This window comes from Staurois parvus, unplaced genomic scaffold (genome assembly GCF_062004578.1).
Source record: "Staurois parvus isolate SC_StPar_1 unplaced genomic scaffold, SC_StPar_1.0 ptg000466l, whole genome shotgun sequence".
Classification (NCBI taxonomy): domain Eukaryota; kingdom Metazoa; phylum Chordata; class Amphibia; order Anura; family Ranidae; genus Staurois; species Staurois parvus.
The window spans coordinates 572,847-596,716 of record NW_028318262.1 but is presented as its reverse complement, the minus strand read 5'-3'; the positions used below and the strand labels follow the sequence as shown (position 1 = coordinate 596,716).

The following is a 23,870-nucleotide window of genomic DNA, read 5'->3' as shown; positions in this document are numbered from 1 at the left end:
AAAGGTATTTAGCAGTGTATATTTACTAAAATAATTGTATTTCCATGCTGTGTGTACTGTGGGAGACCAGATATAGTGAATGCAGCATCCTGGTTTTAGTTACACTTTAAAGTCATTTCAAAATTTTCAAATTTGGAGCTTTTGTGTTTTTTTGGATAGGGGCAAATGCACATTCCTTTTCCCAATACTACAAGTAATAAGGGTATCTAGGTATCTAAGTGTAGACAATAATTTTGGAAGAAATTCATCATCAACTTTGTGTACCATCCACTTATCCAAGGGACACGGTCCCAAATTTTGAGTTATCCGATTTCCATTTCCTAAACAAAGAGAAATATTTACCTGGTGTGAACTATATGATGGCCTCCTAAAGTGGACAGAGCAGATATGGAGGAGGCTAGATCACCAATTTTGTTAAACATTTCCCAAGTTTTTAAGGTGGTAGAGAGGTCAGATGTCCCAGTAGAAAGGCCTCTGTGGTTGGCATGGAGCCATGGTGCATTGGCTTTATGAGCTGTCATGGACTTCTCTAGAGTAACTAATTGTTGTCTTTGATATTACAGCACCAATTAATTATTTTAAAAATGTAGGCATTCAAAGTATAGCATCACTAATCAGTTTACACATTCAGATGAAGAACGTTTATGGCAATCCTATCAAGACAGTATGTAGTAGATACATGACAAGAGGTAAAAAATTCATTTTAAATCACATTTTTTCTCCCTAGTCAAGTGAGAGGTATTCTACAATACATGGTGATCTCCTTCAAGGATGGAGAGAAGGTTATGACAGTTTGTAGTATATAATAGTTTAAGGTATTTTTCATACACAAAGGGAAAGCTGTTGCGCCAGTTCTGGGGGAAGGATAGTCAGGAGGATCTCTGAATTAATATAGTTAACAATAAAATCAGATAACTGACTAGCATGGCTGCGTTTTTTTTTTTTAGGTGAAAAAAGAAGATCCCCCACTCGCTGTCAAAATGGGGGGTGCGGGGTCATTTGCATCAGTAACATGTTACACCATAAATGTGTGTGTAACATGGAACATGTTAAGAAAGGTGAACTTATCTCTTAATGAAGTTTGTTTTATTGGAACAACATCAAATAAACACGTAAAACCACTTTTACTCCATAAATAGGTATCTATCTCCTATTACCACCGCTCAAACCATAGCAGCAGACGGAGCTGAGTAATCACTGGGAAGACAATGTGTTGTACATCTTGTAAAGCAATCGTAGGAAAGGGTAATTAGCAGGCAGATGGCAAAATAAAATTCAATAGTTTTTAACAGCTAATATAGGTTTATGCAATTTCAAGTTGGTTGCTCAGCATTTGAAGAGTTGTTATTTTTTAAGTTTTTATTTTAGTTTCATGCTTATATTAAAAACAGCTGCAATGATGTAGAGGCCACTTTGAGGAACACTTCTGTAACGTAGCAGACAGCTTGTAATACCTTGTGTGATGAAACATGTCTGATGGATTTGATAATACGGTACAAACAGTGCTTACCAATTACCCAAACTAGCACAGTAGAATTAGCGCTTTCATCTGTCTGCCTAACCAGTTCCAGACTTTGGGCATACAGCGTACGCCTCAAAAGGTTCAAAGTACCTACACTGTATGCCCTGGTCTTTGTTGGACAGCCAGATCTAGCTCCTGTATACACTTTCATACAGCATTCATCTCTTCCACAGTGACTTGTTTTGGGTGTGGATACACTTCAATCTATTTAGTCAACTAATTCTACCTTGTGGAAAACGTCTGCACATTTTCACAGCTCTTACCATAGAAAACCTTGTCCAACTGTTGCAGTTAATCCCAGTTTCCTGTAGTAACAGAGTGCGCTCATGTCTTTCCTGGTTATGCTATAGTAATTATCTTTGCAAGGAATGGTCCGTATTTACTAAATATATGGTGTGCTTTCCAATACTTACTGTCTTTCCTTCTCTAGCTTTCTGATCTTTAGCAATTGTAGCCAACACTGTAGCAGCTTGTTCACCACCCATCACTGAAATGCGAGCATTGGGCCACATGTATAGAAAACGGGGGCTGTAAAAAGAACAGTTGTTACTAATACATAAAGTTCTATTTTATTCTGTTTGATACTTATGTACTAGATTTATAGCAATCAAAAGCTAAGTGTATTAAACATTTGATGCACACAAAAAATAACCTATTTATTTAAATACATTTTCAATTTTTACCGTTTTTTTAAAGCCCAAATCCAGGCTCCATGACTGACCCCTCACCTCCCCCTTTTGTGCCACCTCTTATATATATTGCTATATATTTTTTTATATACTTACCTTTTCCAGATATTTTCAGGCCAGTCATATGATGCCACTGATGCAGAGAGCAGTGGTGATATGATAATATCAGTGACACTCTGCATCAGTACACTACGAATAAAAGGTGCTGCTAAAACTCCCATTAGAATGAGCCCATGATGCCCTCCACTCACAGTATGTCCTCAATCTTCTGAGTCACAGGACATCATTTATCCATGAAGACTGATGGCATCATGTGGTGGAGATGGGGTATTACGGGCAGGGACAATTCTTCCACTAGGCAAACTAGGCAGCCGCTCTGCCACCTAGGGATGCCTGGACGTAGCACAGGCCAGCACTGCCTCTGTGTGGCATGCCGCCATGCCATGAATGATCCTTCAGCTGAGAGGAGGGGTGGCAGAGAGAAGGAAAAAAGGACAGATGAAGATGCTGGGTGTCTGGGGCCAGTGTAGCATCTCCATCCAGTGTTCCTCTCAGACGCAGTCCCTTACTGCAAGCCAGCTGGGGGGTGCTGATCACTTTGGAGTTCCAGCCCTTCTCTTCCAATTCATCAGTGGAGGCAGAGCTGCGCCTGCAGAGGAAGGTAATGTCTGCCTCTGATGTCTTGTGGCTGTGTGAGTGTGACTCGGCCAGTCATCTACCTCATGTGCAATGTGTCAGTGAGTGATGACATCATCACAATCCCACAGCCTGCTCTTCTAGTGCCTGCTGATCTGTGTCAGTGTTGGTGGTGGTGTGTTTTGTTGGATCTGTCACTGTGTGGGATCGCTCAGTTCAGCTGCCTGCTGTCACAGTGTTTTTCTCCCCCCATTGCCTGGGGAATTCCAGCCTGGGATCTGTTGGAGTGGATCCATCATCCTCCACTCACTACAACTGTCACCCTGCCACTGCGAGCCACAGATACAGTCCATCCGAGACACTGATTTTGTCTTTAATATTGGTGCTGGTGGTATCTTATGGCACTTATTTTTTCAAATTAAAAGAAATTTATAATTTTCACGTTTTGTGATGATTTAATATTTTCTACTGTTGAGGAGGGTGGTAAGTAACTGCTCTTGCCTATGGTGCAAAATAGTCTAGCACTGGCCCTGATATAGCCTGGAGAATCATATAAAAAGAAATCCCCAAATGGGGCTCTAAAGGCCCAAAATTCCACTTGAATGTTACAGTTGTTTGTAACAAATGACTGTATCCTTCAAATCTAATCGTAAAATATTTGTTTTAAATGCCCACACACACAGCCCGAAACCTTATCAGTTCAGACCATTACAGAAAACCTGTACTGAGAGAAATCCAAGTTGCCTGGCGGTCTCTGGCTTCAGTACCTTCTGAAGAACTGACCCCAAACAACCATACAAGGCATTGAGGTCAAACAGGTCAGTGATTTAACTGCTTGCTATATACACGGCCTCAGCAGTAAGCAGTTATACCAGGATCATGGCTGCAGAGTGTATGCACAGAAGATATGGAGGTTTGCCCTATCTCCACTATGAAGTAGGAAGCTGGAAAAAAAGAGGATTTCATCACTTCCAGTTTCAGAGCTGTATTTGCCTGCCTGGTACAGCCAGGGAAAAATCTGACCAAACCGATCTGTGTTTGATCAGATGCTTTGAAGGATAAAGGAGAATGTTTTTTAACACAAACTGACAGGGCCAATTCGATTGTTTTGCAGAATGGTCAGTAAGTGTGCAGGGAAATCTTTTGTTTGCTTGTTTATGCTGTGCTTTGCCCTTCCATATGCACCTTGCTGTATAGGCCAGTTATAGATTGGGGTGGTTGCCATTTTCTTGCACAGTTGGACGATTTGGGTGCTATTGTTCTCTTGCTGGGCGACACGTGTGTCCCTGTGCTTTTAAGGAAAAGTGGGCAACCTCCAGGCACACCTGTCCCTAATCTATACCTTCTTGTATATACTCCTACTATGGAGACTCTGGAAGTTTAGAGTTAGAACCACAGTATATACAGAGGTCCTTTGGCCCTATGGACAATTTTAGGTACCATAGTTTATCGCCATATCACAGATGTGAGCAATTTTAAATCTTGACTTGTTTGGTATCTATTTACTTGACTCAACATTATATTTTACCCAAAAAATTGGGTATGATATTATGCTTATGTGCACTAAAATTCATCAAAATTCAAATGTTTTTTTTCTTGAAAATTTGATAAACCGACTTGTACCCTGTACAAATATTGTGCGACATAGAAAACTGCAACAGCGACCAATTTATTTTCCAGGAAGTCTTTCAAAAAAATATAATGCTTGGGGGTTCTAAATGATATTATAGGAAAAAAAATTGCAGATTTGGACATGTATGTGAAAATTTTAAAAAAGTTGAGCCAGCAGGCAAGTGGTTAAGAATGAGCCTCTCCTTTATCAGTTTTACAGTTTCATCCCTCACTTTCTACACATTTATGAACAATTTGAAATGTCAACTATACAGAATACATTTTCCATACAATTTAGTAAACTGTGCATGTTTTGCACAAAAAATCCATTTATATCTCCTTGCCAGTGGGTGGACAAAGACACCAAACAAAAGCCAGCAGTTTGCAATTTATGACACTGCTTACCTCATAATATAATGTGTGATTACTTTGATATATACCATTCTATACAGTGAAAGTATTCCAGACAGATAAACACCGACCTGTAAGCTCTGCCACACATTCCATAATTTCCTGCACCATAAGAGCCTCCAATAATAACAGTAATTTTGGGCACGCTGGCACAGGCTACAGCTGTAACCATTTTGGCTCCGTCTTTAGCTATTCCACCAGCTTCATAATCACGTCCAACCATGAAACCTGAAAGAGGTAGATTGATTGCTGATGTTATAATAACATTATTTATTTTCAATTTGTGTAATGTAAAGCAGAAGTCAGGATACCAAAGAGATCAGTAGAAAAACCCCAGTACATTAATTAGGATCTTCTATACAAAATAAATTGTACCTCAGATTTCATGTTACATGATACAACTGTTTTGCTTTGTATTTTAAAACATGCAGCCTAAGAGGCCCAAGTCGGTAACACATGGTGTAGTCACACCATAATGAAGGGAGATTTGAGCTGGAGATAGGTATGACACAGGGAGGTAATATACTGCAAAACAACTTCTATGGTTAGAAGAAGTGGCAAAGGAGGTGCTAATGGGACTGGAGGGTCCTTCCCACCATGCATAATCATCCTTTTTCCTGTATTGAAACTCATGCATTTTACTGCATGAAAATGCAATTCAACCAGAAACCCATTCATTACTATGAGGCTAGCTCATGCTGATGCACTGCAGATGTGCACATTCTCATATTATAGGACCAGCTGCATTTTGGGCATTTAGGAATTTTTAGACCCCCATTAGGAGCCAAAATAGAATGCGGACAGGGAGGCAAGAGTATCACATTACACATAGGATGTTTATTCGGTCTTTGTATATTCAGCTATACCGGCAGAAGAGTGTTGGGGGTCGATTAAAATGCTTGACAATGGTTTCATTTTTGCCTTTTAATATTACACTGTGGGATATTTTTCGATTTACAAAAACAAAAGTTATTAATTTTCAAGTTTTACATTAGAAAAAAGGTGCAAACACCAGTCAAAAGCTCAGGGAAGTGATACATGCAGTATGACAAACAAAAGCACACTGCATCAATTGTTTCAAGGTCATGATAACTCTTGACAGTGAGGCTAAATGCATAAGTTACTACTCAACAGTGTGCTAAAAAAAAATCATGGAATAAAGTGCCTAATTTTTTACAGCCGCAGAAACACTTGAGGGATACCGTTGCAATAAATTTATACACATGGTTCTGGGTCGTGTACCATCGAGAAAATAGTGTGTAGGTGTTTTCCTGGGCAAAGATATTCCGGGAGCATTTGTAGGCGGCTAACCAGATCTTAGTCCATGTGGCTTGGTCTGTGGTTTTGCCTAGGTCGGTCACTCACTTCACCGTGTAAAAAAGTGGGCGGGAGAAACATAGGAAGTCTGAGATGAGGCCTTTCAAGTAGGGGTCCTTTTTCTACAAAGATTTTTAAATGGAGTCAGAGGTTTAAGTGGTCCCTCGTGGCAATGGAGTTGGTTACGAACATGATAGTTAAGTTGGATATACCGATAGTACTCATTGGCCGGCATTGCCAATCCTCCTGCAAGTATTGAAAACACTTGACCCCATCCAGGGCAAGGAGTTCATAGACATATCTAATTCCTCTCTTGCGCCACCAACCGAAAGCTGATTTACATATACGGGGCAGCACTGTGGGTTGTCTAGGACACCAGAAAGAAGTAGGTAAGAGGAGAGCAGTCAACGGGGGTATCCACAAAATCCCATAGGGAATGAAACAGAATAGGGTCATGAATCTGGGGCCTATAACTGGGAGACATTCAGAGAAGATTTATAGACCAGAAAGGGGGAGCATTTTGTGATTGCAAAATGGACCCAGATTGGAATTTCAGAGGTAGCATGGAGAAAAACTAGGGGGGTGATCTGAGCTCCAGTGTAATAGTGCTTTAATTGTGGCACTGCAAGGCAGCCTTGTAGTCTTTGGCGGTACAGGACAGGGGCCGGCAACCATTGTGGGATATTGTTGGAGGAGGATTTACATTTAATTTGTATCTGGAATAAAGGATTTTTATTTTTGTATTCTTTGTTATACGCTTATCATTACTTTTCCTGCCATATCTATAATCTCTAGTGTTGTTGGCACCCGGAAGCTTCCTAATTTATGTGTGGAAAGTGACTGTGTACATTGGATGCTTTCTCTGACGCACATGCATTAGGTCCGGCTCGCTAATAGTCTCCATGCACTGCCCACAGAAGGAGGCATATAACCTGGAAGTATGTGGTCACATGACCACCAAGACATTTCTGTAGCAATTTTTGAGGATTTCCACTTAAAATGGTTTTAAGGCAGTTCTTCAGGGTGAATAGGGACATTTGATGCAAATTCTCTTTCCATCTACTTTAAAAATAAAAGCAGACCTCTATAGACTCTACTTGCATGACATTCTGATGAGAGCTTCTAGTAACTGAAGTGTCCTTGAGAGGCTGTATCTAAATGAGCTTCTAGTCAATGAAATCCACTCTTATGCTTTCAAAAAGCTGAGACCCATCATGTGAAATCTATACAATAAATAGGCCATGCTGCTTACTCAGTTATTGTAGATTATGTAAAGTTAATTATTCTAATTAGTGTTATTTATTACGTATATGTTAAATTGCAATTTTTTTTTAATTGCATAATAAAGACTAAAGTTCTAATGTAATTTAAAGCAACCCTGTCAAGAATATCAAAACGGACAAAATAATTTTCAAAAGGAGAATGTAAATGCTCACCTTCCTGTCTCCCTGCCCATGCCACTTGTTCAAAGTGAATTATCCCCCCCCCAGGTCTGCTGAGAAACTGATACTTGGCAGAAAAGTGTGCATAGCTCTGAGCAAGTTTAAACTTGAACGTCTGGTGGCTGAAGCAGTGTAAATCAGGATTGCTTGGTAGATCTGTATTAATGCCCTGTGGGGCTTGTGACGTTTCCTAGTCAGCACAAAGTACAGTTTGCTTTAAAGTAAAAATGTGAGCACATCTTCCCTTCTAAAGTGGCCATGGATCCTTTAAGCATACACAGATTATCTTCAGTGCACCATGGAATCCCTCAAAATTTGGGCCACTGACAATCACCTCTGTGATCACTCTGCAGATCCACTTTGAACAAAGTTAGAAAAAAAAAAGTGAATAGTGAGATGCACTGAAATGTGATGCCAGACATCACACAAGCAGAAAGTTACTAGCCGGCACAGAAAAACGCAGAGGCTTACTGTGCAGGCTAGTAATAGCTCCTTGCTTTGTTTTTACAGTATTCATTCCCGAGTTTTATGCAGCCAAACTGAACAAGCTTTTCAGTGCGATTCTATGCAGTATTGAACTGCTTTGTCACATGATTAGCAGCAATTTACCGGTCCCTCTGAGCAGTAAGGAGGAAACAATAGGAATAGTTTTTATTGCTATCAAGCAACATGAGGGTCGCAGGACATGATTTACAAATTTCTCCAATATTAACCACAGCTGACAACACTTGAGTTGAAGTGACTTTCCTAGTCCTTATTATAAATCAAAAAAGTAAATTGTACAAAAGGAGGAATATTTCTACCAGCATGTGGACTAGTTGAAGATATATCTAACTTCATATAGGTATTACAGTTATTTTGGGTATCCTGTTGAACACAGTAACAAAGTAAAAGGAGATATGCAAGTCAAGGATGGGCCACAGATCCCTCTGCTGGCTGTCAATCATCACGATTGTATCTGCAAAAACTATTTAGAATTTCACATCCACACACGTCCTAATAGGTAAGCTGTAAAAGTATTAAAGAGTAAACTTAAAGGAAAAGTGTGGGAAATCAGAATAACATCCTTCTAGAGCCTGGACCAGCTCCATGATGTCAGCCGACAGAAGGCTTTAGCTGGGTCACAAAAGTGTATAACTACTGTAAGTGCAGTCCTGTAACTCAGAAGAGAAGTATGGCTAAAAAGCTTTGGCCATACTTCTCTTTTAACTGTGGCCAGGCTGTATTTACATCATGTATCATGTATTTAGATAATTATTTAACAAGAAGTAACTGTGGAGAAATGTATCCTCAAAAGATATGCTGAAGTCTTCCAAATGGGGCGGCACAGTGGCTTAGTGGTTAGCAAGTCTGCCTTGCAGTAAAAGGGTCATGGGTTCGATTCCCGACTATGGCGCCTCCTGCATAGAGTTTGCATGTTCTCCCTGTGCTTGCATGGGTTTCCTCCGGGTGCTCCAGTTTCCCTCCACACTCCAAAGACATTGTCAGGAATGGACTCAGCACTGGTGGTGGGACTCGCCTGCTGTGTGGGCTGCAGTACCAGAGCTGACCAGCGGGTGCTCTCAGCACTGGTGGTGGGACTCACCTGCCGTGTGGGCTGCAGTACCAGAGCTGACCAGCGGGTGCTCTTAGCAGCCAGAAGCTCACAATCAGCCAAACCTGGGGCTGATTGCAGAAAGGTGTATATAAGGCATGACCAGGCCTGTGCTCTGGGCCTTGGTGTATGTTTTCCCATGAGCCTCTGTACCTGGTATCTTGTGTTCCTGCTTCGTTGCTGACCCGGCTTGATCCTGATCTCTGCTGACCGTCTCCTGTTGAACCCCTGGCTTGCCTGACCATCTTTCTGCCTGATCCCCTGTACCGCGCTGTCTGTGAGTTACTGAACCCGGCTTGTGACCTTGACCATTCTCTGTCTGCTCCTTTGGTACCTTGCTGCCCGCACGTTGCTGACTTGGCCCGTCTGACCACGCTAACTACTCTGCCATCCATCCATCCTGCACGGATCCAGCCGTACCTGCACATACCTCTGGCGGGTCCCTCTACCACTAGCAGGTGTACTCAGGGGCCGCGACCTGGTTCCTGTCTGCTCCAAGTCCATCCCCACCATCAGGGGCCCTTGTGAATAAGCAGACTGGGACTTAGACTCCGCGCCCTGGGGAATCCTGTCCTGGGGACCACTAGAGGTATCACCAAACGGTCATTACAGAACCCTACGGCCGGCCTGACCGTTCCACCTCTCCAGCCCTGACTACGCCTGTGTTCCTGCACCTACTAAGATTAGTGGAAGGTTGGTTTGTTCACTGTGCGTTTATATATATATATATATATCGGGGTGGCTAATAATAAACTGTATTATTATACTGTACCTGAGACCTGCGTTTCCCTGTGTCAGTCCACACCTTTCTGGTCATTCCTAGATTCCTGACAGACATGCTGGTAGGTTAATTGGATCCTGTCTAAATTGGCCCTAATATGTATACGTATGAATGTAAGTTCGGGACCTTAGATTGTATACCCCTTGAGGGTTAGGGACTGATGTGAATGTTCAATATATATAAGTACCTGAAATAAATAAATCCTTCTCTCAGCAGGTCAGCACTCCATGCTCCCTCCAGCCCCCCACCCCAGAACCTCTGCTCTGAGTTTACATTAGAGATTAGCCAGATAGAAGACTGCTGAGCCACTGTGCTGAGAAGGAGGAAAAAAGTGTGAGCTTCTGAGAGAACAGAACTTAAAGTGGTCCTAAAGACTTAAGGTTTTTTTTACCTTCATGTATTCTATACACGACGGTAAAAAAAAACTGTGTGCAGTGCCCTCCTTCAGCCCCCCCAATCCTTACCTGAGCCCCCTCCGATCCAGCAACGTTCTCGACAGCCTCTGCTGTCTGGGGACTCTTCCTCCTCATTGGCAGAGACAGCAACAGGAGACCATTGGCAGTCAATCACAGCCAGTGAACCAATGAGGAGAGAGTTGAGGGGGTGGAAGAGGGTGGGGGGTCAAGCCACAGCTATATGTGTCTTATGGATGCATAGAGCAGTGGCTCAGGAACGAGCACATAGTGGTGCCCCCAGGGCAAGCCAGGAGCGCTGGTGGGGACCCGAAAAGAAGAGGATCAGGGCTGCTCTGTGCAAAACCACTGCAAAGAGCAGGTAAGTATAGACATGTTTGTAGGTAGATAGCCAAGACTTTTAGTTTTGTTATAAATTGCCTAAACCAGAATCAGGTGTAACAGAGTAACACAATGTAGCAGCACTATTTGCAACACTCACCTGTAATGTTCTGCAAGAAAAGGAGGGGAATGTTTCTTTGGCAACACAGCTGAATGAAGTGTGTGCCCTGTAAAATGGAAAATATACAATATGATCGCACTGTCACACAACATACAACTTATTTTGGTTAACATTTTGCACTGCTTCCCATCTCCACTCTCAGCTTCTTTTCGATAGCAGCACAAGGTAAGGGCACTGCACTGTGATGAAAGGGAGGGTAGGGGATGCTTGACTTCTGATGGTGGAGGAGCTCTTGACATCTGATGTAAGGGGGATGGGGTGCTCTGGACATCTGCTTATAATTATTATGAGTACAATACAATTTTATGCGAGTTGAAAAGGAGGGTCGCACACTGCTGGCATCATCCACAAGAAATTTTATTGGAGACTCCTCAGATAGAAACCATAGCAGAACCATGTTCAGTCTGAGCAGTCTCCAAAATGTTTCTTGTGGATGATACCAGTGGTGTGCGACCCTCCTTTTCAGACTTGCATCATCTGCTACAGAAGTGTGAGTGGGCTCTGTGCTGGTCTGGCCTTCACAACTTAAGGCTTATGTTATTACTAAAACCAGTAATAAAAGAACATAGAGGCAATTAATATGATAAAGAGTAGATACATTTATATAGTCTTACAGATAGAACCGGCCATATTGCTGATGCGGCCTGCAAAGTAATTGAGTTTGACACCCCTGAAGCAAAATATTCCTGGGGCAACAAAATGCAAGCTGTGCAAAGTCTTACAATATCTTTTCTGTAAAAGGTAGCCACATCCAGGGCACAAAAATAGAATTTTTGTACTAAAAATAAAAACCCTTACCATAAAACCCTTTTCTTTGAGGCCATAAATAGCCATGGGAATTCTGCCTACAGGAGGACTGTATACTGCTATCTACAGGAGAACTGAACACTAACATAAAAAAATGTAGGCCAGCCCTGGGTTTAACCCCTTCACTACCAGCATGCCTCAGTTTAGTAGCAAAGCAGTATCAAGGGCATGCATATAGAGAGAGGTGTGAGACCTGTGTCCCTCAATGGACTCAGAGAAAATTACATTTACAGGGAGTACAAAATTCTTATTTTCTCTTATGCAGTGCAGGACACAAGAATTATGAAACCTTTGGGGTGTCCAAAAGCAGTTCAAATGAGTGGAGGGTAACAAAATAAAAGAATACAGCTAACAGGTTCAATAACAAACAAGAGCAAGGGACTGCCTACAGGTGAAAGAGCTGTCCTAATGGCCCTGCATCTGCAACTGGCATCAGATTAGGCAGAAACGTCCACCTGGTAAAACATAAGAACAGAACAGAAGACTAGGTGGCAGTCTTACAAACCTGGAAACAGAGACCTGATGCTAAAATGCCCAAGAAGCGCACGCAGCCTTAGTGAAGTAAGCTTTAACTGGAAAGGGAAGAACCTGATCCTTGAGACCACAAGCCTAGAAATGGTAAAAACAAAAAAAGAAGTGGCACATCCTTCCTGAGCCCAGTCAGAATAGAAAAAGGGAATCGGTGTTCTTAAAAGAAGCTTTCACCAAAGGAAAAACTCAGACAGCTTGAACCACATCCAAACCATTATTTCTGGTAAACTGGACCCAAGGATGGAAGGACATGGTTCTGGTTTAGGAGAAGGACGTTATTACCTTAGGAAAGCCTAGGCCTCATCACCATCTTGTCCTTATGTAGATAAGGCCACTAGTTCTAACACTTGCCTACCCCCCTGCTAACTTGCCGACCTCCTCCACTCTTCCTACCACTCCATCCCCCACAGCTTTCTCCTCCTGTGCCACATCCCCTCCCTCCTAGATTGTAAGCTCGAAAGAGCAGGGCCCTCGATACCCTCATGTTTTGCATTGTATTGTTATTGTTCTGTCCCCCATTGTAATGTACAGCGCTGAGCGAACTATTGGCACTTTATAAATACTGTATAATAATAATAGTTGAGGTAATGGATACATTGAAAATAACCTTGGAAGTCAGAGCGGCAGAAAAATGTCTCTGATAGGATCAAAAGGGGTTTCCTCAGTACTGAGAAGACCAGATTTTAATCCTACAGTGACAGAAGAGATTTGACTGGGGAAGCCACAACGGATACCCTTTACACCAAAGTCTTGATTAGAGAGTGGAAAGTCAAAAGGTCTCTGCAAAAGTAAGAACAGAGATCTGACCTTTGATGGCACTAAGGGACAAAATGTTGAACTAGACCCACTACATGAAAGAATTAATCTGTCCCACATAGAAAGTTTTGGGGTGAAAGTCAGCAGATCCAGACTGGCAGAGCCCACGGCAAGTCTGCGAGAAGTCTTAACAGGTCACATCATGTACCACACTTTCCTGGCCCTATCAGGGGCTATGAGAAAGATGCCCTCGGTCCTGCGAATCAGGTAAGGAAGAAGCTTCAGGGAAGGAAAGGCATACATCAGATAGCCCTGATTCCACAGAACCATTACCTATGTAAGCGGATTCCAAGACCTGGACCCAAACCTGTCCAGTGTGTTGTTGAAAATAAAGGTCAGAAGGTTCACATATGGAATCCCCCACCTGCAACACAGGTCTTGGAATACCTCTGGTGCAGAGACCACTCTCCTAGGTCCAGACGCTGTTGGCCAAGAAAATCTGCCTTCCAAGTGTCCATGCTGGTCATGTACATGGCTGACAGAGCTGAACATAATGTTTGCCCAAGACAGGATTTGCTTTACATGGTTTGCCACAGCGAGACTTCTTTTTTTTTTAAATATTTATTCATTTTCCATATAAAATACAAATTTCATCATTACTCTCATATAACATACAAAACTTTCAGCTGTATCCAAACCATTAATTATATCTCTTTCTATCTTTATTCCCTCCCCCCCCCCCCCCCCAACTAATACCCCCACCTGCCCCGAAACCCCCCCCCCCCCAAGTAAAACCACCCACTCTGCATTTCTCATTACATCTTTTCCTAAGTAATATGTACTTTCACCTATCCCATTCTACTACTTCATATATTTCACCTTGGATACAAAATCTTCCCATTTTCCCCTCCTCCTGTAATATAACCCCATCTTGTCTTCTTGCATATATTACAGTTTCTCCATCCTACATATCTGGTTCAATCTTTCCACCCAATCCTCTTCTCTCAGCACCTCTGAGCTATGCCAAAACATAGGTATCAGACTCTTTGCCGCGTTCAGATAGTACCATGTACCCGAATCCTTGTATTTATTCACTGATAGCTCTGAACTATGTAGTAGACACAACTCTGGGTCCAAACCTATCTTTGTCCCAGAGATTATCCCAAATAAATGAACCATTGTCCCCCAAAAACCTTGAATCTTTGGGCACTCCCACCATATATAACGTACCTATCTTTCACACCCCCGCCAACACTCTGGTGTATTCTCCCCACTCATCTTGTATTCAACATTCGGTGCAATGTGCCATCTTGTTAAACACTTATAGTTTACCTCCACCTCTCTCGTGCTTATATTCTTGTGTGTTAGTCTATATATTTTCGTTTGTTTGCCTTTATCTATTCCCAAATCCCTTTCCCATTTTACTATGTGCATTGACTTGTGTGTGTGTCTAACTCAGTGAGAATCTTATAAACTTTTGCCGTGCCCTGTTTCCCATCTCCACGTGATTCCAACAGCCTCTCAAACAGATTCCAATCCTTTCTCAATCTCAAAGGTTTCAGAAGATTCCCGACAAAGTGTTTTAATTGGTGATATCTCCACTCATTTATCTTAATAAAAAGTTCCCTTTTGTCCTTTTTCAAATCCTTACGTGTTCTCAATTCCTGCCCTTCCATAATATCCCTCAGTTGAATATCCTCCTTTTTAAACCATTTTCCTGTGCTCTCCTCCCTACCTGGAGGAAAATACTCCGTGTTCCTTAATTGTGAATTAAAATCCCATTTCATAAGCTTGTGCAATTTGTCCCAAACCTTTAAAATATTTAATGTATAAACACTCGTAGTATTTTTTAATCCTCTGTATTGTGCTGGTAACCATATGATTTTACTCAAGTCAACTCCACTTAATTCATTTTCAATCTTAACCCACCTTTTCCCCTCTGGATTGTGTGTCCAGTCATAAATTCTTGCTGCTCTATAATACCTCTTAAAATCTGGCACTCCCAATCTTCCCCTCTCTTTATTTCTACTCAACAAATCATAAGATATTCTAGGTATTTTTTATTTTTCCATATGTATCTTGTTAACATCTTTTTAATTATCTTGAAAAAAACCTCCAGAAGTTTAACTGGGATCATCTGAAATGTATACAGGATTTTAGGTACAATTACCATTTTTATCAGATTTATGCGCCCTATCCAAGACGGATTACTTCCTCCCAATTTCTTTAATTCCTCCTTAATCTCATTTAAAAGTGGGATATAATTTGATTTATACAAGTTCGTATGCGAAGCAGTGAGTTTAACCCCTAGATATTTTATCTCTCTATCTTTTCATATAAAAGGGAATTCTTTTTGTATCTTTTCTTTTTCACTATTCGGAAGATTTACATTTAAGATCTCAGTTTTTGTTGGGTTGATTTTCAAATTTGATAACTCCCCATAATCCTTTAAGCTCTTCGTTAAATTTGGGAGTGTTATCCTAGGATTTCCCACATAGAACAACAGGTCATCCGCAAAGGCTGCCACTTTATGCTCAATTCCTCCTATCTGTATTCCTTTTATGTCCATATTTTTCCTAATTGTTGCCAGCAAAGGTTCCAATGATAATACATACAACAATGGCAACAGTGGGCATCCCTGTCTTGTTCCATTTGACATCCCAATCGGTTCAGACCTCTCTCCGTTAACCACAATAACCGCTGAGGGCTCTCTATACAATTTTCCTATCCATTCTCTCATTCTAACTCCCAATCCTAGGGTCTCCAGAGTGTCCATCATAAAGCTCCAATCTACTCTATCAAATGCCTTTTCAGCATCAATCGAAAGCACCACTACTGGAGTTTTCCCCTTCCTAGGCTTCTGGATAAGCAACAAAGTTCTCAACCCATTGTCTCTACCCTGCCTCCCTGGCACAAATCCCACCTGGTCCCCCTGAATCCATTCTGGCATGGCAAATCCATTCTGGCAAAACCTTTGCATATAACTTAGTGTCTATGTTCAAAAGTGAGATTGGTCTATAGCTAGAGCACTGAGAAGTATCCTTCCCTTCCTTTTGAATAAGCACCACATGGGCCTGTAAAGATTCCCGCCTCATCTCCATCTCCCCACCCAGAGCGTTCATATATTTCTTAAATATAGGTATTAACAATTCACTATATTTTTTATAGTACCTCACAGTATATCCATCTGGGCCTGGACTTTTCCCCGTCATGGTACTTGTCAGGAATGGACTTGCCAGTAATGTTGGGACTCACCTGCCTTGTGGGCTGCAGTACCAGGGCTGGCCAGCGGGTGCTCGCAGCAATCAGAGACTCAACCCTGCAGCCAGCCAAACACCTGAAGCTGATTATGCAGGTGTATTTAAGGGATGGCCAGACCTGCAGTCTGGGCCTTGGTGTGTGTTTTTCCTGGGCCCCTGTATCTTGTTACCTGCATCCCTGTTCCTGTCCCTGTCTGACTGATTCGTTGCTGACCCTGCCTGATCCGGACCTCTGCTGAAGTCCCCTGTTTGATCCCTGGCTTGTGACCCCGACCATTCTCTGCCTGACCCCCTGTACCTACCTGCCCGTTAGTTGCTGTACCCGGCTCGTGACCTGACTACTCTCTGCCTGCTCCTCCTGCTCCTACCTGCCCAATTGTTATTGACCCGGCCTGCCTGACGACGCTTGCATTGTATGTATTGTTATCTGTGGGTGGTTTGGTTTGGTTCGTTTGCACTGTGTTATGTTTTAGTATTGCACTGCGTTTATGTATTGTTAGTGTTAATAAATTATATTGTTTATAACATATCTGAAGCCTGCGTTTCCCAGCGTCAGTTCACATACCTCTGGTCATACCCTGGAGCTCTGACATTACACCAAGGCCAATCCTGACCAGAAGTGGCTGCACAGGGAAGCCATCTTGGCTTGTTGCTGGGAAGGATGGATCTTGATGAGGTTGTGTATTTGTCGCTGCTGGTTTTTGATGACAGAGAATATGCTTATCAGGCTCTGAGGGAGTATACCCGGGATCAACTGCTAGAATGTATACGGATCGCTCATGTTCTAGTAGATCAGGGCACAGAGTTCTCTGAGGTGCGACCTTTGATTCAGGTTTGTGTAGAGTTGGCTTCATCTGGTACCCCTGAAAGCAGGAATGACTTTTTGCCTCCATTTAGTGCAGACCAGGTAGAGTCCCTGGTATGGTTATTGGAGGATGATGTGGATTGCTTCTTGGAGCATTATGCTGCATGTTCACCACAGGTATTAAGGGATTGTATAAACGCAGTGCAGTCTTTGGTCAGAGAGGCTTTGTGTAAGCTGAGCTTTGTTCAACCCATACTGCAGACATGGTCAGACTTGTTGCACCCAGCCTCAGTCAGCTTACAAAAACCCAGTCCTGCTTCTAAGCTATTTCTTCAAAGCTCTATTCCTGCATTCCCAACAGCACCTCCAGTTACAGCCCAGTATACCCTGCTATCTACCGCATGTCATTACCCTGTTCCCACTCGCTGCACCTATCCTGCCTTTAACCCTGTAAAGAAGCCCTCTGTAGCAGCTGTTCCCTCCCCTGTTCCATCCTCCAGCTCTTCTCTGTCTCCAGCTGCTCCATCCGTTTACAAACCTGCGCTTACTTACAGTGCTCCGGTAACTAAAACCAGGAAAAGGCGAAAGTTCTTTCCAACCAATACCATCCTGCCAGTATCCAAACCGGTCAGCCTCCCATCTGAGAACCTGCCTTCCGTGGTGCAGCCTGGTGCCTCTACCCAGCCTGGTGCCTCTACCCAGCCTGGTGCCTCTACCCAGCCTGGTGCCTCTACCCAGCCTGGTGCCTCTACCCAGCCTGGTGCCTCTACCCAGCCTGGTGCCTCCATTCAGCCTGATGTCTCTACCCAGCATGATGTTTCTACCCAGCCTGATGAACTGATCCAGCCTAATGATCCTATTAGACCAGTTGACTCGATGCCCGTTGTCGATCCAGACGATCCGGTACCTGATGACCCAGTGCCCGCTGTCATGCCTGGTGACCCGATGCCCGCTGTCAAGCCAGACGATCCAATGCCAGATGACGCGGTGCCCGCTGGCGAGCCAAATGACCTGATGCCTGGTGATCCAGTGCCCGCTGTCATACCTGGTGACCCGATGCCCGCTGTCGAGCCAGACAATCCCATGCCTGATGACCCAGTGCCCGCTGTCATGCCTGGTGACACGATGCCCGCTGTCGGGCCAGACGATCCAATGTCTGACCCAGTGCCCGCGGTTATGCCAGTTGACTCGGAGCCCACTGTCGTGCCTGGTGACTCGGTGCCCACTGCCTTGCCAGATGACGCGGTGCCCGCTGGCGAGCCAAATAACCTGATGCCTGGTGACCCAGTGCCCGCTGTCATGCCTTGTGACCCGATGCCCGCTGTCGAGCCAGACGATATAACGCCAGATGACCCGGTGCCCGCTGTCGATCCAGACGATCCGGTACCTGATGACCCGGTGCCCGCTGTCGTGCCAATTGACTCAGAGCCCACTGTCGTGCCTGGTGACTCGGTGCCCACTGCCTTGCCAGATGACGCGGTGCTCGCTGTCGAGCCAAATGACCTGATGCCTAGTGACCCGATGCCCGTTGTCGTGCCTGATGACCCGGTGCCTGCCGCCCCGCCCGGGCGCCCGGCGCCCCGCTTAGGGTCCCGGTGCCTGCTGCTCCGCCTGGTGGCCCGGTGCCTGCTGCTCCGCCGGGGAGCCCGGCGCCCGCCGCTCCGCCTGGTGGCCCGGCGCCCGCCGCTCCGCCTGGTGGCCCGGCGCCCGCCGCTCCGCCTGGTGGCCCGGTGCCTGCTGCTCCGCCTGGTGATCCGGAGTCCAGCTCGATGTGCCTCTGCCCGGAGTCCAGCTCGATTTGCCTCTGCCCGGAGTCCAGCTCGATGTGCCTCTGCCCGGAGTCCAGCTCGATGTGCCTCTGCCCGGAGTCCAGCTCGATGTGCCTCTGCCCGGAGTCCAGCTCGATGTGCCTCTGCCCGGAGTCCAGCTCGATGTGCCTCTGCCCGGAGTCCAGCTCGATGTGCCTCTGCCCGGAGTCCTGCCCGATGTGCCGCTGCCCGGAGTCCTGCCCGATGTGCCGCTGCCCGGAGTCCTGCCCGATGTGCCGCTGCCCGGAGTCCTGCCCGATGTGCCGCTGCCCGGAGTCCTGCCCGATGTGCCGCTGCCCGGAGTCCTGCCCGATGTGCCGCTGCCCGGAGTCCTGCCCGATGTGCCGCTGCCCGGAGTCCAGCCCGATGTGCCGCTGCCCAGAGTCCAGCCCGATGTGCCGCTGCCCAGAGTCCTGCCCGATGTGCCGCTGCCCGGAGTCCAGCCCGATGTGCCAGTCTTTGATATCCCGCCAGTTACCAGACCCGGGCGGTGGAACATTTTGCCCAGCTAGGACTGTTTGGAGCGTCCTGAGGCCGCTCCTTGAGGGGGGGGTACTGTCAGGAATGGACTTGCCAGTAATGGTGGGACTCACCTGCCTTGTGGGCTGCAGTACCAGGGCTGGCCAGCGGGTGCTCGCAGTAATCAGAGACTCAACCCTGCAGCCAGCCAAACACCTGAAGCTGATTATGCAGGTGTATTTAAGGGATGGCCAGACCTGCAGTCTGGGCCTTGGTGTGTGTTTTTCCTGGGCCCCTGTATCTTGTTACCTGCATCCCTGTTCCTGTTCCTGTCCCTGTCTGACTGATTCGTTGCTGACCCTGCCTGATCCGGACCTCTGCTGACTTCCCCTGTTTGATCCCTGGCTTGTGACCCCGACCATTCTCTGCCTGACCCCCTGTACCTGCCTGCCCGTTAGTTGCTGTACCCGGCTCGTGACCTGACTACTCTCTGCCTGCTCCTCCTGCTCCTACCTGCCCAATTGTTATTGACCCGGCCTGCCTGACGACGCTTGCATTGTATGTATTGTTATCTGTGGGTGGTTTGGTTCGTTTGCACTGTGTTATGTTTTAGTATTGCACTGCGTTTATGTATTGTTAGTGTTAATAAATTATATTGTTTATAACATATCTGAAGCCTGCGTTTCCCTGCGTCAGTTCACATACCTCTGGTCATACCCTGGAGCTCTGACAGTACTCTTTAATGTTAGTTTTATTTCCTCCTGCGTAATTTCTAAATCAAGGGAATTCAGTTGCTCTTCAATTAACTTCGATAGTCCTGCATTTTTTAAATATACCCTTCTTTTTTCTCTGCTCTCATTTCCCCTTTTATTTACTGAATCCTGGGAAGTAATATTATACAATTTACTATAATATTTCTTAAACACCTTGACGATCTCTTTAGTAGAATAAACCATTTCTCCCTTGGGGTTTCTTATTTTTTCTATATAATTCCTGTTTTTCTTTTTCCTCAAGGCTCTCATTAAATATTTTCCTGGTCTATCTCCCCATCTATACCTCTCACTTGCCACTCTATTAAAAACTCTTCTCTTCTCCCCCTCCATCAATATCTCTAGTTCTTCTTTCTTTTTTATTACCTTCTATCATGTCTCTTTTGTTATTCTATTTTTATGTATCTGCTCCAGGTCAAATATTTCTTTTAACAGCCCAGTAAGTTTCTCACTTCTTTCCCTTTTCTTTTTTGCCCTGGACGCGATCAATATACCTCTTATTTAGGCTTTATGGGACTCCCATACTGTAGTCACTGACACGTCCTCTGTCTCATTCTTCTGAAAAAATCTTTCAATCTCTTCTCTAATCTTCTGATCAATCTCCTGATCCAGGAGAAGAGCCTCATTCAACTTCCATCCTATACCACCTGTCAACCGCCTCCCCCATTCTAATTTCAATATAACAGGGGCATGGTCTGAGAGAGACATTGCCTCTATTTCTACTTTAGCCACCATCTCTATAAATTGATGATCAACCAATATATAGTCCATCTTGAATACATCTCATGTGCATTAGAGTAGAAGGTATAATCTCTCTCTTTTCCATGTATTATTCTCCAAATATCCACCAGTTGGCACTCATGCATCACCTTCTTTAAAGTTTTCAGAGACCTACCTCCCTCTCACTGCACAGAAGAGGTCGTATCCATTTGTGGATCCACACAGAAAGTCAAGTCCCCTGCCACTATCAAGCGTCCCTTTTTGAAGGCCATTAGTTCTCTCAAAACACCTTTCAGATATAACTCCGGTCTCTTATTTGGGCAATAAATATTCGCAATTGTACATTCTAATCTCTTGCAATCTACCTTTCAAAAACAAAAATCTCCCCTCAGGATCTATTTCTCTCTCCTCTATCTCCAACCTTATGTTTTTTGCAAACCCTATTGCTACTCCCTTAGCTCTTTTAATTGGGGAATATGCATAAAACTATGTTGGGTAATTTCTAGAATTCAACTTAATATTTGCCTTAATCTCAAGATGTGTCTCCTGCAAAAAAACCACCGAAGCTTCTCTATGTCACAGCTCTTTGAATAACTTAAATCTCTTCCCAGGACAATTCAACCCATTTACATTATATGCTATACACCGTAATTCTTCCATACTTCTTGTATCACTGCTTTTATACCTCCTTCTATCATGCAGAGTGTTGTCCCTAAAGCCCCTCCCACACCACCTCCCTTCCAGCACCCCATCCCACCTCTCTTCCCATCTATCACCTCCCTCCCACCTATCCCCCTCCCGTTTTTCCCCCTCCCATTTTTAGGTTTGTGAAATGCCTACAAATCATTTGTGGGCCTATTCCCACTTTTGATTCACCCTTGGGGCTAAACTCTGCCCATGAACAGCTCTCCCTCCTTCCAACCTCCCCAATTACCCTCCTATCTAATTGGCTCGATAGATTTCCACTGAACTCTTAAACACAAATCTCTAGAAGAGATACCATAAGGAGGAGGAAGTGAGAGAAAGGGGGAAGAAAAAAAAAATAAAAATGTAACCCTCTCCCCTCTACCTCCCCTCTCTAACAAACTGCCAGTCCTCCTTCCCCATAACTCCTATTTCCCCCATCTTCTTCCCAACCAGGAATCTTTATTCTTTGCAAATCAAGTCTTTCACAGAAGTCTCTCAAGTCCTCAGGGAATCTCATATAAGCTGTAACCCCGTTCTTCCACCCCCGTTCTTCTAAATCCACAGCGAGGCTTCTTGTTCCAGTGATGACTGCTACCACCGTGACATTGTCCAACTGGATGCGGTTCAGATGGACTCTCAGAAGGTCAGTCCAATACTGAAAAAATAGCCAAAATATATGCAGCTCCAAGATGCTGATCGGGAGATGAGATTCCACCGATGACCTGTATCCCATGTATTGACAGACTGCTCAGGAATCCCAGCACCACTCCCCACCCCCCACCTTCCAGGTCCCACCTACTATTCATCACCAGAATGTTCTGTAATAGGTGGAAAGATGACATTCTGGTCTAGGAATGAGTTTCTGGAAAGGAAATGGGCCTCCTAGAGAAAGCTACCATCAGTTCCATAACTCTCATGCAGAAACAGAGAAATGGACAGTTCCTGAACTGGAGTGCATGAACCTGAGACTGGAAAGTCTGACTTTTTACTGGAGAAAGAACATCCTGGTCTGATAACTGTCCAGGGCGAGCCCCAAATACTTCAAGTTATGGGCTTGACCCTATAATGACATCCAGAGGTACAGGATCCATCTGAACCTTTGTAACATCTAGACAGACACATTATCCTCTAAGACCCGCAGCGACTGTTCCTTCAAAAGGAGATCACCCAAGTAGCCCACTATTGACATACCCTGAGAGCATAAGAGCTACCAATACTAGGTTCAGCATCTTGATGAACACATGAGGTGCAGAGGGCAGGTTGAGTTGAAGACCTACAAACTGGTAAAGGCCCCATCACAAAGTGTAGAAAGCATTGATGTGCTGAAAAGATGGGAACATATACGTAGACATTTTTGATATTTACGGAGACCAGAAAGTCTCCCTGGTGATGAGAGACAAAAACCGTTCTTGATTAAATCTAGATTTTTTTTAAAATTGAGTGTAAGTGTTCAGAAGCTTAAGGTCCAAGAACAATGAACAAGTTTGCAAAAAAAAAAACCCAAAAGCATTCCACAGCAAGAACTTGACGATGACTCCTTGGTTCAAGAGTCCAGGGGAGCTCCCAGTGGAGAATGGAAAAGTGCTGAGGGGACACAAATGTTCAACCACTCTGGAATGTGGACAGGTTTTCCTACTCAGACTGTGGTTGCTTTATAATGAAAATGAACTGTGAGACTTTGCAAACCTTTTGTTTTGATACACCTGGGATGTATTTAAATAAGGCTGCTTTCACACTGATCCGTTTTTTTCAAGTTAAAAAAAAAGTGGTATAAAACTGCATCCCTTTAAATCCTATCTAGCGCTTCACACTGGTCTGTTGCACTTCAGTTGGGGTTAAAGAACAATCCTGTTTGTTGCATATTTGGTGTGGTTCCCTCTTAATGACCACAGCAAGTGTTCAGACCCAGGAACTCTAGCAGAGATTTGTCACCAATTAAGTCCCCTGGAAATATAAGGGATTTAAGGTGGTTTTTAAACCTCAGGCCTTAAAATGGTTTTAAATGGACTGGACCTTTAATATTTTTAATTACTCCTATTGCATAATTGTGCCTATGTAAATAACTGTAAGACAATTTGAAAGTATCTTTGAGCAGAGCTGAAATAAGTTTTCAAAGCTCAGTGGCGCTATTGTCACTTGAAAAGCTGGGAAGGGTAGAGACTTTACAGTATTTCAAATTAAAAACTGGTTCCCTGATAGACCTGACAGTTAAATTAGCTAGTCGAAAATTGAATTCTCAGTAATAGCACACATACATGTCTGGTATGAAGGTTCAGTAGGCGCATGGCACAGCTGTTCATTGAGGCAGCACAATAAGTGGGGTGACATTGTGCTCTTGTGAAAAGCACA

General features: G+C 44.1%; 1 protein-coding gene across 1 annotated transcript in view; it reads right to left on the bottom strand.

The window, feature by feature from the left end:
• The window catches only part of MCCC2 (methylcrotonyl-CoA carboxylase subunit 2), a 103,290-nt gene that overhangs the window by 12,807 nt on the left and 66,613 nt on the right, over nt 1-23,870 (bottom strand). Inside the window, exons 13-15 of the mRNA XM_089689015.1 lie at nt 10,898-10,964; nt 4,941-5,097; nt 1,936-2,050 (exon numbers count right to left, since the gene is read on the bottom strand). Of these exons, the coding sequence (XP_089545141.1) occupies nt 1,936-2,050; nt 4,941-5,097; nt 10,898-10,964 (339 nt within the window). The remainder of the gene's footprint in view (nt 1-1,935; nt 2,051-4,940; nt 5,098-10,897; nt 10,965-23,870) is intronic.